The sequence below is a fragment of the Apteryx mantelli genome, chromosome 14, assembly GCF_036417845.1.
Source record: "Apteryx mantelli isolate bAptMan1 chromosome 14, bAptMan1.hap1, whole genome shotgun sequence".
Lineage (NCBI taxonomy): Eukaryota > Metazoa > Chordata > Aves > Apterygiformes > Apterygidae > Apteryx > Apteryx mantelli.
In genome coordinates this window covers 5,778,030-5,794,358 of record NC_089991.1, presented here as the reverse complement: position 1 = coordinate 5,794,358, position 16,329 = coordinate 5,778,030, and the positions used below count along the sequence as shown (strand labels likewise).

At 40.8% G+C, this 16,329-nt stretch overlaps 2 protein-coding genes across 9 annotated transcripts in view; one reads left to right on the top strand and one right to left on the bottom strand.

Moving 5' to 3' along the window:
• Positions 1-16,329, bottom strand: part of HNRNPAB (heterogeneous nuclear ribonucleoprotein A/B) — a 31,758-nt gene that overhangs the window by 12,491 nt on the left and 2,938 nt on the right. For 2 of the 7 annotated variants that reach the window (XM_067305134.1, XM_067305133.1), the window contains exons 3-8: positions 15,383-15,551; positions 15,135-15,293; positions 14,594-14,725; positions 12,833-12,941; positions 12,587-12,739; positions 12,424-12,508 (exon numbers count right to left, since the gene is read on the bottom strand). In XM_067305134.1, coding sequence (XP_067161235.1) covers positions 12,438-12,508; positions 12,587-12,739; positions 12,833-12,941; positions 14,594-14,725; positions 15,135-15,293; positions 15,383-15,551 — 793 coding nt within the window. In that variant the 3' untranslated portion in view covers positions 12,424-12,437. Of the gene's footprint in view, positions 1-11,845; positions 12,509-12,586; positions 12,740-12,832; positions 12,942-14,593; positions 14,726-15,134; positions 15,294-15,382; positions 15,552-16,329 lie in introns of those variants that run through there. The other 5 variants (XM_067305135.1, XM_067305137.1, XM_067305132.1 and 2 more) reach the window with 4 other exon arrangements.
• Positions 239-11,774, top strand: PHYKPL (5-phosphohydroxy-L-lysine phospho-lyase). Of its 2 annotated transcripts, XM_067305130.1 has the most exons (13): positions 239-335; positions 2,313-2,431; positions 3,324-3,483; positions 4,143-4,217; positions 5,065-5,152; positions 5,246-5,362; positions 5,559-5,641; positions 5,944-6,169; positions 6,434-6,588; positions 7,166-7,255; positions 7,479-7,609; positions 8,060-8,116; positions 9,599-11,774. In XM_067305130.1, exons 1-12 carry the CDS (start codon positions 277-279, stop codon positions 8,086-8,088), a joined length of 1,332 nt encoding a protein of 443 aa, XP_067161231.1. In that variant the 5' UTR covers positions 239-276; the 3' UTR covers positions 8,089-8,116; positions 9,599-11,774. The 2 variants fall into 2 exon arrangements, with proteins under 2 accessions (XP_067161231.1, XP_067161232.1); XM_067305131.1 differs by lacking the exons at positions 5,065-5,152; positions 5,246-5,362 and having other exon boundaries at positions 5,405-5,641.

The window sequence follows — 16,329 nt, the reverse complement described above, 5'->3', positions numbered from 1 at the left end:
TACACTCCTGCTATTTAGCCCGTGCAATGCTTGTATTCCTAGGGTAGCTGCTGCTGAACGTCAGGGGAAGGAGCTCTTCCTGCAGCTCTGCCTTCAGCAGCGCCGGCTACCGCGGGGCAAGGACGAGGCGCTCTAGAGCGAGCCAGCGGCGGCGGGGCGCGGCCGGCAGGGGGCGCCGCGGTGGCGGCGGTGGCGCCGGGCTCCTCCCCGGCCGCGGGCCGCCCTCGGAGGGAGACGGCGCCGCCCCGCCGGCCCCAGCGAGGCGGCGGAGCGGCCATGAGGCGGGCGCAGCGCTCCCGGCAGGAGACCCTGGCCCTGCGGAGGCAGCTCATCGGGTAGGTGCCGCGGCTGGGGGCCCGGGGGGGGGGGGGTGCGGGCGGCGCTGCCCCCGCGGGCTGGGGAGCCCCCTGCCAGCCGCGGCCCCCCCCCCCCCCCCCGGCCCGGGCCGGCGCCTGACGTGGCCGCAGGGCCGCGGCGCCGCTCGGCGCCTCCCTGCCCGGCGCCGCTGCCTCTCCGGCGTCCGCAGCCGGGAGCAGCTCCGGCGGCTCCGAGCCGCTCCTCGGAAACTGCCATCGCTCCGCGGCCACGGGGGCGACCCCGGCTCCGCTGGGGATTACTTGAAACTAGCAGCACGTTTAAGGGCTAGTGGTGTTACTGTGCTAAACTTGGATTTAGAGCAGGGTCGTTGTTAACCCTTCCTGTTTCTGATACGGGGAAGAAGAATTATGAAACTAAAGCATAAAGATCCTTAAAGCCTGCGTGCTACCTAGCATGCCTGTTCATACTTCAAACCGCACAGATCCACTTCGGGACAGCCTGGCTGCGAGCGCGACCTGGATCTGAACAAACCAAACCACACCATCGCTGCAGGCTTGGGGGCCCTGGTGCAGAAACGCCGCGGGAACATCAGCCCTGCTGTCTTTCCTACTCTGCTTAGGGCAGCCACTGTTGGCTGCTGCCAGGGACGGGATGCTGAGCGAGGTGGAGGGTTGCTCTGACCTGGTCTCACCTTTCAAAAATGTTTTTTATTGCACCAAAAACTTAAGAGGATTAACATATATCTGCCCAGCTTGATAGAATTAAATATAACTAGCAAGACTCACTTCCAAATTTTCAATTACGTCTTGTGTTTCAATTGACCTAAGAAATTCTTAGTTCTGTTGAATGCAAACCTGCTTCTATCTGACTGTAGGACCATTTTAATATAGTACACCTTGTTTTTGAAATAGAGGCTAGGTGTACGCTCAGTCTTTATCAGTAAATGTTTTATGACAGTAAAAGTTGGGTTGAAAGTGAACTTTGGAATTACAACTGTGCTAGATACACCTTTAATCCTTGTTCCCTGTAACAGGACAGATTGGTTACAAAAAGACACAGCCTCTGTACTAGCCTTCTTAGCATCTCTTCAACAGTCCTGCTTAGAACGGCCCCCCCACCCCCTGCAATCTTACTGCCAGTTAATACAGGAGCTATAGGATTCCTGCAGGGAAGGGACAGCGAAACTATTTTCTCAATTTATCATTGCCCTTTTTTGTTCATTTGACAATGGCTTTATAGCTGTGGTCAAATTATTTCCTTTTTGTTTTGTATAAGCAACCTTTTACTAAATGAAGCAGGAAAAGCTTTAAATAAAACAGACCGCATAGAAGCCGTGACATTTGATTAGACTTCATTTTTGTACTGCTTTTCAGCCCAAATTAAATCTATGCAACTTCTATTTAGGCACACGCATGTTCCAATTTTTTTGGCAATTTATTTTAAAAGTGAAACAAAGCAAACCCACTTAAGCAGACCCAGCCTTGCAAATAAAATCACTCCAGGCTTCAGCTAAGATAATGAAGCTCTAGGGAGACATAAGAATCACCTTCATCATGCTATCTGGAGAAACAGGAGCTTAGAAGAGCAAGAATATAAAGAAAAATTATCTTAATGGGAGAGACAGGCACCAAAATGAGTTTCAAGAACACAAAAGGTAGATGGTGTAAACAGTAAGGAACCATAGTTAAGACCAGATGGAACTCTAGAGGCAAGTCCTATCTGTGTTCAGTGGCTGGATGTTCTTAGTGAAGTATTTTCAATTCTGCAAAGTGCTTCTCCCCTGCAGGTCCAACAAAATTTGAATATTAAGTCAAAGTCCTCCTTCCCACCCCAAGCTCTGCTTTAGGGGCTAGAAGTAGGATGACAGCACTTTTCATCTAACTTGGACAATGTCCTTCTCTTGATTAGCTTAACTGAAAATGTTACTAGCAGAATGAACTATTTGATTTTTAGACTTCACTAAGATTTATTTGGAATTCTGATATTTGCTACAGCTCTTCTTGCAAGCTCTTTTTTTCTGATGATCCAGTGAAGATTGTCAAGGCAAAAGGCCAGTATATGTATGATGAGAAGGGAAGGCAGTATCTTGACTGCATTAACAATGTTGCTCATGGTAAGTTAAAAGTCATGTTATTTGGTATCATGTTTTTCAAAGTATAACAAGGAACAATCAGTACTTTTTACGATTGTTGCATTGTGTGGAGGGAGAGGATGTTTAATTGGAAAAATGGAAGAAATCTTTCTTGAGCTTATACTTTGGGAAATTATTGTCCACATTTGAATTTGTGTGCAGGAATGCAATGCTTTCTGGACTTGCTTCCTGTTCTGTCTTCATAGAAATGTAGTCATCTAACATTTAAAGGACTTCTTGCATGAAAGCTCAAGTCAAACGTCTAATTGTAAAACTAACAAATGACTTTGCAGTTTGCTCAATCTGTAAGTTACTGCTGGGGGTGTTCTCACAGGATCATTGCTCGGTGTGGTGCCTTAGTTGTATTTTATGAAGCAGATGTTTCTTTCTGACAGTATTTGAAATCTCTAGTCTCTAGAGTCAGTGCTGTCAATAATATCCTAGAACTATCCTAGAGCTAAACACATTAACTCTTTGAAAGCAAAGCTTACCTGCACAGAACAAACTCCAAATTATTCAAAATTATTACGAACAAATTATTCAAATGTCTCAATCCAAAATATCAAATTAGACACTACTCATTTTAGCATATCAGTTTCCAGTAGTCAAGTACAGACCAGGAAACACAAGAAGCAGCCACATTAAAACTTTCTAAACAAAAAAAGGAAAGTTTTTAAAACCAGCTTTCAAGGCATATTAATACTGTCTTCTGCTGACAATATCATTAATGCCCCACTGATGAAATACAATCAATCATTAGTGACAAGAGCTCTGTACTATTAGAAATACAGGTGCAAAGTCAGTATGTGTTTGTTGATGAACACCATGCATAATATGAAATAACTCTCAGACCCATCTCTCCACACTCTTGTAGTTGGACACTGTCACCCTGATATAGTAAAAGCAGCCCATGAACAAAATCAATTGTTAAATACAAATTCTCGTTATCTTCATGACAACGTGGTCGATTATGCAGAGAGACTTTCAAAAACACTACCTGAGAAGTTGTGCACCTTCTATTTTTTGAATTCTGGGTAAGTCAGACATAATAAAAGTGATGCTGTTTTTGCTATTTATGCACAGACAAGTATACTTTCTTATTAAAACAGCCAACTGCATGATCTGGTGTAGATAATTATACACCAGGAAAAAAAACATTTTTTTTTATTGTTGTTTCTGAAGAAACTGTTGTCCTTTTCAGAAGATTATTAGCTCTGAAGTTCACAACTAGCAAGCTCTCTATCAGGAAACTAAACTAGTACTTCAGGAAGAGTTTTGTTTTGTTTAAAAGGCTTTGGACTACAAAGCATGAATGTAAAGCTTTACTATATTAGTTTCCGGTCTTTCTGACATGTCTTCTGAGTTTGGAATTACTTCTCCCATCAAACTTTAGTATAACAAGGCATATTTCTGCTTGTGGGGATTTTAACTGTAGTTTTAAAAAAAAAAAAAGGGTGGGGAAACTGTGTCAGAAGTACTTTCTGTACTCCTGCTTTGTAGAAAGGACTTGGTTCTTCTGCTAAACTGTCCTGCCTAATAGTGCAAAGCACTGTTTATTACTAAGGAATCTGTCAGTACCTTGCCTCTAGTTGTGTGTGTTCTCTTTGGAGGGAAACAGCATTGCAAGGGAGGTCAGAATTTCAAAACTCAAGGTATCTGCAGTGAAACACTTATCAAATTTTTCCACTTGTAGATCCGAAGCTAACGATCTTGCCTTAAGAATGGCGCGACAGTATACAAAACACGAGGATGTAATAGTTTTAGACCAGTAAGTATATTGGCAATATTTATCTACTGTGGGGAACTAGGTCCAATTTTGGTCTGTTGTCAGAGCATTTCTGAAAATCTGCTGTTTTAGAAAGAGCGTTGCCATAAGGTTGAGGGAAGTAATTCTTCCCCTCTGTTCAGCATTTGCAAGCCCACCTCTGGAGTACTGCATCCAAGCTGGGCTCTCTAGTACATGATGGACATCTACATACTGTGCTGAGTCCAGCAGAGGCCTGCCATATTAGGGAGCTGCACACTTGACAGGTTAAGAGAACTGGGTTTGTTCAGCCTTGAGAAGAGAAGGCTGGGGAGGAAATCTTTACTCTCTAAAACTATCTAATGGGAGGGCATAGAAAAGGTAGAGCCAGACTCAAAGATAGGTGGTTACAAGAAAAGAGGCCATGGACACAAGAGTTGGAACATGAGAAATTCTGATGAGACATAAGGAAAAACTTTTTCACCATGAGTGTAGTCAAATGAGATGCCCGGAGAGACTATGCAATCTCCATCCTTGGAAGATACTCCAAAGTAGGCCAGACAGCTCCCTTCCAATTTTTCTGCAATCTCGTAACACTACTCTTGACTTACACTGCTGTGATTCTACTCCTTGGCCCTCTAAAACCAATGAGAAGTAGAGAACTGTCCCCCTGCACACCTTATGTTTAGACATGCAAAAAATCCAAATGCTACTAAGCTGATTGATGGATGTCTCTGAGCTGTTCCCAGCTAAGTGACTATATTCCCATCAGCTGATACAGCCAGTCTACTCTTTAGTTGTCAGTCATGCTAATCCTAAAGAATTCTGATACTGAGGAAATTACTGCTTAGTTCTGCTGATTGTTTTTAAGTGCTTACCATGGACATCTGACATCCTTGATTGACATAAGCCCATATAAATTCAGAAATCTAGAAGGACAAAAGGAATGGGTCCACGTGGTATGTACTTTAGCCTATAACTATTGACTACTTGTAAATTTACTAAGTCTTATTTATGATATACTGAATAAAGGATACTCTTCCTTTGCACAGGCTCCTGTTCCAGACACATACAGGGGAATATACAGAGAAGACCATGAAGATTCAGTAACAGCCTATGCCAATGAAGTGAGAAATATCATTGACCAAGCACACAAGAGAGGCAGAAAGGTAAAAAACGGATTCCTGAATCATTTGTCTTGCCTTAGAAAGAAGTGAGCTATGCGACAGAGACTTGTACAAAAGCAAAGATCAAGTAATGAAGGATATTCACAAGAACTGGCTAAAGATGAAGAGCTTGGAAATTGTTAATGCAATTATAGTGACTTTCTGTATGTGTTCAAACATTACATGTTACATGTTTCAGATTGCTGCCTTTTTTGTCGAATCTCTGCCAAGTGTTGGTGGTCAAATCATTCCACCAGCTGGCTACTTTCAGAAGGTTGCAGAGTAAGTTGTCATCCATTATCTTAACTCTTTAAATTTAAAAATACCTCCTAAATACAGATGATAGGGAATTCTCTACTTACTGTGGCATAACTTTGTAAGCACAAAAATACCTCTGCCTTTCCTATATTAGAACGTAAACTTTATATGGCAAAGACTTGTTTTTAAAAACACAGTACAGAATATAGATCTGCATAAGTTTGTTTCCTAAAGGTTTGTAAGGTAATGATTTCTGCATGTTCTTAAACACTAAATCTTATGTTCAGTCTCCTCTTAAAGTACAGTAAAAGTCTGTTCTGTTACAGGCACGTGCACAAGGCAGGAGGTATATTTATTGCTGATGAAATTCAAGTTGGCTTTGGCAGGGTTGGCAAACACTTCTGGGCATTCCAGCTTCAGGGAGAAGATTTTGTACCTGATATCGTCACTATGGGGAAACCAATAGGAAATGGGCACCCTATTGCCTGTGTAGCAACAACAAAAGAAATTGCAGAAGCATTTGCAGCCACAGGAGTGGAATATTTTAATACCGTAAGTACAAAGCTAACCAAATTCTCCTCTACGTAGTCTGAGTACTAAGACCATGACAGACAATCACGCAGCATTTTCATTAATACTTATTCACCTTACAGTTACTATTTGTTCTATTTACATCTTTTCAGTGTATAACTTCCTGTGTCCTGACTCCATCCAGTATAAGTGCCAGTATGCTCATGCATCACTGAGGCTACACTTTCAGTGACAAGATTGCATCTTTCCTTCCCCTGTCTGCATGTGTCCTTTTTTTGAACTCAGTTTGGAGGAAACCCAGTTTCATGTGCCGTTGGACTAGCTGTGTTAGATGTGATTGAGAAAGAACATCTTCAAGCTCATGCCACAGAAGTAGGCAACTTCTTGATGAACTTACTCAATCAGCAGAAAATCAAGCATCCCATCATCGGTGATGTCAGGTATCAGTACCTTATTTACTTTTTCAGCTGCTTTTTTAATTTGGTTCATCAGACAAGCATAGCAATAAACAACTCAAAATCCAACTGATATAATTTCACATAAGACAGAATTTTTTTAAAAAATTCTTCATCACCTGTGTTTTCAGCAAAAATAAGCCTGCTGTAGATTAAATCACCAGCTTGAGCTGATCAAAAGCCTGATGTGCTTTGCCACACTAAGCCAGTACTGCCTTACTGATTTCAACACAGCTCTGGGAAGACATACTTCTGATTTATTACTTGCTAAAAGAATTCACTTTCCTGTTTGAACTCCGCTTCAAGTATACAAAGAAAAGGCTTAATGAGCTGGATGGAAAATATACTTAAGATCTTGTCCTGCTTTATCATTCTGTGCAGAGAAAAGCCTGCACTGTATTACATTTCTGCAAAGTAGTACCTTTTCCATTCCTACCCAACAAAAATTAGTAATTCTCATGCACTTAAGACATGTTCTCATAAAAGCCTTTTCTCCATCTTTTTAGTTCATTTGCAGTTCCTTCTTCTGACTACAGCTTGAGCATTTGCTTTTCTTTTAAAGGGGTACTGGCTTGTTCATTGGTGTGGACTTAATTAAGGACCAAGCAGAAAGGACCCCAGCCACAGCAGCAGCAGAGTATCTGATAACAAGGTACAGGGGACAAATTTTTAGTTCTTCAGTGTGCCAGGCAAGCAAACCAATTTCTAAGTAATCTGTCATGCAGCAGTTAAAATGTAGCCAACTGGCACAGGAAAAAAAAAACAGTCAGTGCAGAATGGCATGGTCTCAACAGCCTCCACACTGATGCTTTTCAGTTTTTCTGAACAACATGCAAAGGTAGACATAATTCTTGTCCTCATCTCTCTCTTTCTAGGCTTAAGGAAGAATATATTCTACTGAGTACAGATGGGCCAGGAAGAAATGTGCTTAAATTCAAGCCCCCAATGTGCTTCAGTATGGAGGATGCAAAATTTGTTGTGGACGCCATTGACAACATACTAACAGGTACTAGTACAGATCAAAAAGCTCAGACTCTGCTTTACAGCGGTTGCCAATGGACTGCCTTAAAGTCAGTGCTGAGCAGCTAAGCCTGCTTTTCAGAAGTCCTGAAATAGAGATGGAGATAGTAGGTGCCGAGCACATACGGAAGTTAGTCTTTGAAACTTTTAGCCTTCACTTCTACTTTTGTTAGGGAACTTTACAGCAAAATTAGTCTATTTACTCCACCATTGTACAAGACTTAAAATAGTTTTGCTCTGGCACAGGCTAAAGTGCTTACCTACCTGAGCAAGGGAAGAGGTAAGTAAAAACTATTCAAATTTAATTCTTAAAAGCCATAATCTGGATGCATTTGCCACTTAGCTTTTATACAACTTGTACAATATTAACCAAGTTAGTGCAAAAACTTGTCTCTGTATTATGGTTTTGCTAAATTGTTGCTTAATATCTCTCCAGATATGGAAAAGCAATGCCTGAGCCAATAGGAAACATCCACTTGTTTTACCTAAGCAGGTATTTGTCTATCTTCACTGTTTACAAGTATTTAAAAAAAAGCTAGGGTTCCTAAATTTTGCTTGTTTGGACACTGTCACTGGCAGCAGAGCAGGACCAAGTTTCCCCAGAGATGCTCTTTTACATGGAATTAGTTTGCTGGGTTTTATAGCAATCTAGAGGCACAAACCAGATTTCTATACATCTGGCATTCACAGCTACTTTCTGTCATGCAGTCTGACACTTCTAGTAACGCTGTATGTATTCATTTGTGTGCAAGTTTGGTCCACCACATCCCAGAAATGCTTACTGCTAGCATGCTACGCTTGTCTAGGAAGCTTTGATAGCATAGTGTGCATGTCAAGGGTTGCTATGTCAATACATGCACACCAAGGCAAAAATAAAGCTCTTACACTAGCTGGTCAGTGTCTTTCAGTAACTTCAGACACAGTTACAGCTTTATACAGCTTTCACACAGTTATAGTCAACAAGATAACTACCTCTGAGCAAGCATTCCTTTAACTCCCCTTAAGAACACATGCTGCAGCACTCTACCTTCTGCATGCCAGTCTGGGAACATCCACTTAAGCTAAGACAGTTTTATGACGTGCATGAACAGTACTTTTAGTACCGGAGCTGATGTTTTACTTAACATTTGACTTTCAAATTATATTGCCTTCTCTTCTCTCAAGCATTTTCCTTTTAACTACTTCATAGGATCATGTCAGGTTTGTGGCTGTTATTGTTAGCCTTATACTCAGAAGTTCATTTGGGCATCAGTAAGACTCAGCCCTTAAGAAGTTTTCCAAACCTTGCAACTCCTAATATCTATTGAGGACCCTCTGTAGCTTGCTCAGAGAGAACATCTAGGTGCTGCTCATTTTGCCACGCATTCAGAGTGTACACTTACAGTTAAGTTTTTGCTCGTAATTCCTCATGACCACCACAACTTAATGCAACACACTTTAGTACACCTTTAACCTACTCTGATTAAAAGATAGCTAGGTGTGTTTTTAACCAAATGCCCAGTAAAGCTCTGGCACCCGAGCATGAACTTAACCTAATGTAATCACTAAGAATCCTATGGCCTTAACCCCACACCAGATTCACAACACTGTCTCTGACCTAAGGAAAAACATGCTTCTATTTCAGTGCAATAGTAGTATCTCATAGCAGGCACAAGAAAAATGTGTTAATATTTTATTTAGCAGGTTAATGGCAAGACATACAGCTGTTTGTACTACTTAGTCTTGAGAACAGAAAGATTAGTCACCAATGCCAGTTTAACTCAGAGGCCTAATGACTTGATGTACTTTTTTCAATCTAAACTAAGCAAGAAAAAGGCCTTTATTTTCTACATGAAATCAAGAATGCAAAATGCCTCTTAGTAAATACAGTACTAAGAACTGACACTTACATAATATGTAAGCGAAAGTGAGGCAATGAAGTAGATTCCTTTTTAATGTTGCTTTTACAAGAAAACATAACATTTTCTTTCCATAGGTTTCAAGCAGTATTCAAGATCTACTAAGAAACATTTTTCTACTGTAATAATGCAAATTTAATCAGTCTAGCATGTCTTAAACCAGATAAGTTAGCTTTGATTTTGTTATTTTCAGTTATCTTGTTATTAGTAAAAGCTTTAGGAGAAATAAATCTTACAATGGCTTGTTTCAACTGTGGCAGAAGTGTGGTATTAGCTTTTTATTTAACATCCTATCTGAAACTGGTTATTAAGGAATCTATTTCTAGTAACTATTATGAACTAAGTTTTCTAAATTCATACTGTTTCAAGTTACAACTGTTTGAAAATTAAGATAAGCCAAAAGGTACTCCTGGTTTTGTCATCTGCTGCTGCCTATGCAAACTCCATTCTTGCTGTCTGTGCGCTCAGTCCTTCCCCGGCTCCTCTGACAAGTTTCAGAAGCCAGTTTCATGCTAATGAGGTCCTAGTAGCACTGCCTTCAGCAGATCTCAAATAGATTAAGTCAAAAACTTCAGTCTCAAATTCATAACATCAAAGAGGAACAGACAGCTGAGGGCCAGGAGGCTCTCAAACCTGTTCTTAGGAAATCCTCTGTCCTCAAGAAATATCCAAGTAGGATTAGTGAATTAGAGCACATGACAGCCATGAGAAACAAACTTGTGTACAAGCCCATTTGCATCAGGTAATTAGGTGTTCTTTGCATCAGACTTTTCACACAAAGGGAAAGCCAGCTCTGCAACAACATGTAGTATCCTCGGTTTCTGCTTAAGGCCATGTCACCTGCAAAGGAAGCCTTACCTGAGGACCTACTTCCTGAAAGAACCAACGTAACAGCCAGCTACCAAGCTGCTGTCAACTCACAAGCCAGAAATGCTGCAGCAGTACAGTCCTGCTAGATTTTTATGCAAGTTTCCCTTTAGAGGGCAAACTGCCTGCTAGAAAAATATTCTGCTGCCTCTTAGTTCACAAGAGAACAAGTAACAGGATGCAATAGTTAAACATTTCAATTTTAAATCTTCAGCTTTGAGACAGTAATACTTTTAAGTACTGTACTCATTTGTTCTAATGGACCGCAGTTTTGCATTTTCTTTTTAAAGTTGGACATGAGGTTACATACTCCAACTGTAAAGCTGTCATGTCAACTCTCAGACTGAAGCAGATTTTAAATCTTGTTTATACTCAAGAGTATAAACTCTTGTATATACAGACAAGTCTCATGGATTTCTAACTTTATAGCAAGTTTGTTTTTCTCAAGGACAGCCAGTAGGGAGCAGCATATTATAATCTCTGCAGCAATAGCTGCATCCCTTGTAAAAAAAGTTGAAAAGATCACTAGTAACACCTGTTTTCTTACTTAGTTTACTTCCACTTATGATTCCCATTTGTTCAAATATCATTTATTACAAGAAAAAATTGTTGTATTTTAGCTTTAAAGGGAAATAGAATCAAACTGATTACTGCAACAAAGATTAGAAGTTTACTTTGGGCAGCAGCACTGGAAGTATTTATGAAATTAAGTTTGGGAGGGACTATTCTGTAGCAAGATAGATGAATTACATAAGTTACTTCCTAAAAATAGTGAAAAACTAGTCAGAAAAGGAGACCGTATTTCTAGTTGGTCACTTATCTTCAGAGAAAGAGCCACATCTTTAGAGGCAGCTTTGTTGTTTTCCCTCCCACAACTTTAGTGGAAGTTCGTCAGCCTTTTTGGCATACAAAAAGGCTGCAAAATTCAGGCTTTGCACCAGTAATTTCATTTCTGCCTAGCCTGTCTTTCAGGGCAAGTATACAACTCTATTAGGAACTTGTGAAAATCCCTCAGACCTTAAGCAGTAAAACATGAAGGAAGTGCAGCTAGCTCTTTACACACCTCTTAGCTTCCTCCTGCCAGACTGTCTAGACTCCCAAGCCCTGCCTGAAACACAGGCCTCTGGTTCCACCTACAAGAACCATACAACACAGACACTAATACAGTTATGCTGAGCCACTGCACTTGCCTAGAACACGAGCCAACATCACTCCAGCAGAGCCTCCACAACAGCTGGGGAATTCCACCCAGGTTCTATTCTGTAGCCTCCAGGCAGCAGCGACCACAGTTTTTAGCTGCCCCTTATCTGCAAGCGAGCACAACTACCAATACAGCCCTCTAGTTTAAGAGCATTTAAGCCCAGCTTTTCATCTAGCAAGGTACTGCTGTGAACTAAGTTCTGGGAACAAAGTACTGGCGTTTTACTAGTACATAAGCTGAAGAATGGCACAAGACACTAGATTACGCCTTTTTTATTTCAAAAGCTAGGATAGCTTCAATATCCATGTCATGGTGAATCAGAACACATGTAAAATACCTTACAATACATTAGATTCCAAAAAGGTACCAAAAAGTACAGTAAAATTAACACTTCCATTACAGGAAATGTATGACACAAAAACAATACAAAATAAAAAGGTGGAAAGTGACACTGGTTCCCTAAGATGCATCTCATTCTGTACAACTGGAGTAATGCAGAGTCCATAGTTAACTCCAAGAGGCAGTCCCTAGATGCAGAGCTGCAGCTTTAAGCAGACCCTCAAAATCAGTTTCAGTTTAACCTATTAATAAAATCATTAATTAATATCTTCAGCAAGGCTGAAATTTACACACCACACTGTCTAGACAACTAGTATCTGTAAGTATTAAACATGTAAAACATTTCCAGGGAGCTCTTCCAAGTAAGATGCACATTTAACAGGCCATAGAAATTTATTGTAAAGTTAAATTTGGTACAGAACTGAATATCCATCTACAGCATTGTATACAAAACCTATGCAGTCATTTTCCAAAAGAGACCATGCCACTGCATACCTGAATAAGTTTGATCAATATGGCTTGTAGTTATTCTGATGGCCACCACGTCTTGGTGTCTTCCCATAATTTGCACTGCCTTGACCTATGAACAAGAGAACAAATGCATTAAACTGCTAATTAGTTATGTTTGCTGATACCCAATACAGTTCTCTTTACTTACTGTAATCATAGCCTGGTCCATATCCATAATACCCATATCCTGAATAATCATAGCCTCCATAGCCACCATAACCTTGCTGATAGCCGTATCCTTGATTCCCATAACCCTGGTTCCAGTAATTGCCATAACCTTGATTCCAATTTTGACTTTGAGCTATAGAAGGGAAAACCATCCACAAAATCCCATTTTAGTACACACAGCTTATTTTTAAAGTGTCCATACTAAAGTAGTGCGTGTAGTACTTACCACCGCCTCTTCCACCTCTGCCTCTTCCTCCATAGCTACCTCTTCCTCCACCACTACTGAACTGTTGCTGCTGGTATACTTCTTTTGGCTGTGCTACCTTAATCTCACACTGAAAATAAAAACCAAGGAAGAGTATGTATATTGTCTTATAGCAGCACTGCCCAACCTAACCCCCTAGGAAAGCAGGGAAGTTGTTCTGGAGGCAAAGGAGGTGTACCTGCTGTGCTCCCTGTCACGTGACCGAGACTACTGCACATCCAAAGGCATCTGATTTATTGTGCTGCCTGGGCAAAGGTAAGTCACAATTAGCTGTTCCAAGGCAGCCACTGCTTTCAGAGCTCTTTATACTGCCTATTCCCTACCACCAGCTTCCCCATGGAAGAGGTAGCACCCTGCCTAGCCACTACTATTCATGCAGTAGCAGCTGCCTTCTATCCTGCAGAAGGCTGTTGCTCTCAGACCACTTCACCTGACCTATACCAACTGAAGAGCTACTGAGAGCAAGGCTCTGAGAAGCAAGCCAAAATGAGTTTTCCTGGCAGCCTTCCTATGCCTGGTACACTGCACATCTGTGTTGCACTGTGAAGCACATTTACCAACACTTCAAAATATCACCTATCAAATATTAAGACTACTGAAAAAGCAACCAGAATTGACATTTCCAAGACAGGTTCCTAAGGCACAGCTCAAACCATCAGCCACCTTCTACTTCCTGAATCTGTGCATGATCTGAGATGAAAAACTACTGTTGTCAACAGGACAGCTCCCTGTGATGGGAGCACCTACACAAACCTGGAGTTCCCCATGTAGAAGATTCCAGGTAATCTACAGTTGTTTTTTTTTTAATCACTATGACACAAAAATAAGCCATAATTACACGATACAGATATGATTTCTCAGCTCCCTTTGCACATGAGCTTTCATCTCTTCTGAAAACAAACTTTATTGCTCACTGCAGTGTCATGATAGCCACCAATGCATTAAGTTTGCTGATGTTTACTCTGTGCTGTGTCAGGACCAGTTTTAAACCAAGGGCAGTCTAAGTCACTGTGTCAGGCAATATAAACAGGTCCAATGGGGCTTTGAAGTTGCAGTATGTGGCTGGCACTGGCCACAAAGCAAGTGAAAAGGGACACATCCAGCCAGCACTCATCCTTTGCCTCCAGTGCTTTCTTCATTAGCATGACACCTGAGCCTCTATGGACTGCTGTACACTTATTAGCTATTCCACCAGATTACCACTGTCAGCTCTTCATTCACACCCTCCCCCCCCCACTTTTACAGTGGTTCAAATCACAGTGGTCTTGCCTGCCTCACTTCTAAAGGCACCTAAGGAGCCTGGGTACAAGTGGCAATAAGCATGCAGTTACTCTGTGGTTCTGAAGTTAGCACCAGTAAGCACTGAATTCATGCAGGTGCTCTATACTGAAATTCAATGTTTATCTGCTGGACTGGCTTATACTGCTATACTGGTACATGAACAAGCCAGTTTTCCTACATGTATTTTACCACAGTGCTATTAGATCCTTTACATATGAAAAAGCCTAACATATAGCAAGCAAAGCCACAAATACTGGCAAAGAACCTTGGCAGGCTCTGTGAACTGAACTTAGGGCAACAAGCCTATTGTAAATAGCAAGCTGCCCTTATTGTAATTTGGGTACCTTGAAATCAGAGGTCTACAAAATCCTTCTCAGATTATGGATGTAGTGGTATTACGCTTAAAAACTTGGTCAAAGATCTACAAGTCAAAGTTTCTACCTTGCTTCCACTGACGTTATGGAATTTCTTCTCCAAGATCTTCTTCACTGGATCCTCTTCCTTGAAAGTGATGAACACAAAACCCCTCCTTTTGTTGGTCTTTGGATCCATGGGAAGTTCAATTGCTTCAATCTGAAGACACAAAATATTACTTCAGACTCATATTTTAGGACAGTAAGCGCATAACATTTGGGACAGTAAAACTGAAACCAGGTTTCATATCTATGCATATTATGTAATACCAAAGTTAAATATTCTTTCCTATAGTATTCCTAGCTTTCAGACCAGAGGTTTCAAGTTCACAGCATTTTAACATGAGATTAAATGGACTGAGTTAACAAAGACATGGTATCTAACTAGCAGTGTCAGCATTCAGCGTAATATCTGCTTTCCATGCTTTCAAGATGAGAAACCTCAGTCAGTTATGAAAGACTTGATGTACCTGAACAGTTAAGGTACTTTGCAACTTGCAAATGATTTGTTCACTAAATTCCATGAGAGACTACTCTATTTCAGTGGTTATTAAGACAACATTACACACCTCTCCAAACTCTCCAAAGTATTCCCTGATTTTCTCTTCTGTGGCTTCTGGGTTAAGTCCACCAACGAATATTTTCTTCACTGGATCCTTTTTCATTGCCATGGCCTTCTTGGGGTCAATTAATCGTCCGTCTAGCCTGTGTTCTTTCTGTTCCAGAACCTGAAAGACAGTTTGGTAAGATTAACTCATCTGAAAAGTTTCACTACAAGTTAAGAATCTGAAATATGAACCTTAAAAAAAAAAATCACCTTTTCAACACTCCCAGGTTCTTTGAAGAGAATAAATCCAAAGCCTCTGGATCTTCCTGTGTTAGGGTCCATCTTTATCGTACAGTCGGTTACCTCACCAAATTTAGTGAAGTAATCTTTCAAGTCTTTTTTGCTTGTATCCCAACTGAGGCCGCCAACGAACATTTTCCTGAAATTTCAAGGAGGTAAGAGCTAGTTAGGTACAGGAAATATTACAGAAAAGCACATTCAGCAAGATGCTCATACACATCCCAGGCATTGTCAGAAACAGGACCAGCTGTAAAGGCTAAGTAATCTTGCATTCTGTCAAAAGCTAGTAATGCTACAGGACTGCAAAAGGCTTTTCTTCTCTTTTCAAGGGAATGATACAGTGCACTCTTCAGTTTACTACAGGCTTAAGAAACACTGTAAAATTTGCCCCAAATATTCCCCATCAGTAACTAATGTTCTTTCAACAGTATTTGCAAAGTAGTATTGATTATCAATTACTGTCAATTCAGGTTTTGGAAAGAACCTAGGGTCATCTTACTGCTTTGAAAGCATTCAGGCTACAGAAGGTCAGCAAAAGCAAAATACTTCAGCTCTATTACCATTTGGACAAATGGTTATGAAAATTATAATCCCCAAAACCATCTGCAAAATTTAAATCAGGTATCTGTGACCCCTAAGAACAGTCTCATACAACCGATGGAACTTTGGACCTGCCTGTAACCAGCAGGTTATGCACTTCTTCCTGCTTAGTTACTGAACCTCATTATATATTTTCACCAGTACTATGAATTCAGACTATTAGTCTTTACTTTTATGAAAGGCCACCCTACAGTACTTCCCTGCCCACCTTCCCTACACAGAATAGCCTCCAGAACACCTCAGAAGACCAAATACTAGTGAAATGTGTGATACAGAAGTGAAGCTAATATACAAAAATAAGATCAACCAGTAAAGCA

What these genes read in the sequence shown, in the direction of transcription:
- PHYKPL (XM_067305130.1), top strand. Translation starts at nt 277, where the DNA reads ATGAGGCGGGCGCAGCGCTCCCGGCAGGAGACCCTGGCCCTGCGGAGG. An exon ending in CTGCGGAGGCAGCTCATCGG is followed by an intron (nt 336 to 2,312) that starts GTAGGTGCCGCG and finishes TATTTGCTACAG; the next exon opens with CTCTTCTTGCAAGCTCTTTT. An exon ending in CCCATCATCGGTGATGTCAG is followed by an intron (nt 6,589 to 7,165) that starts GTATCAGTACCT and finishes TTTCTTTTAAAG; the next exon opens with GGGTACTGGCTTGTTCATTG.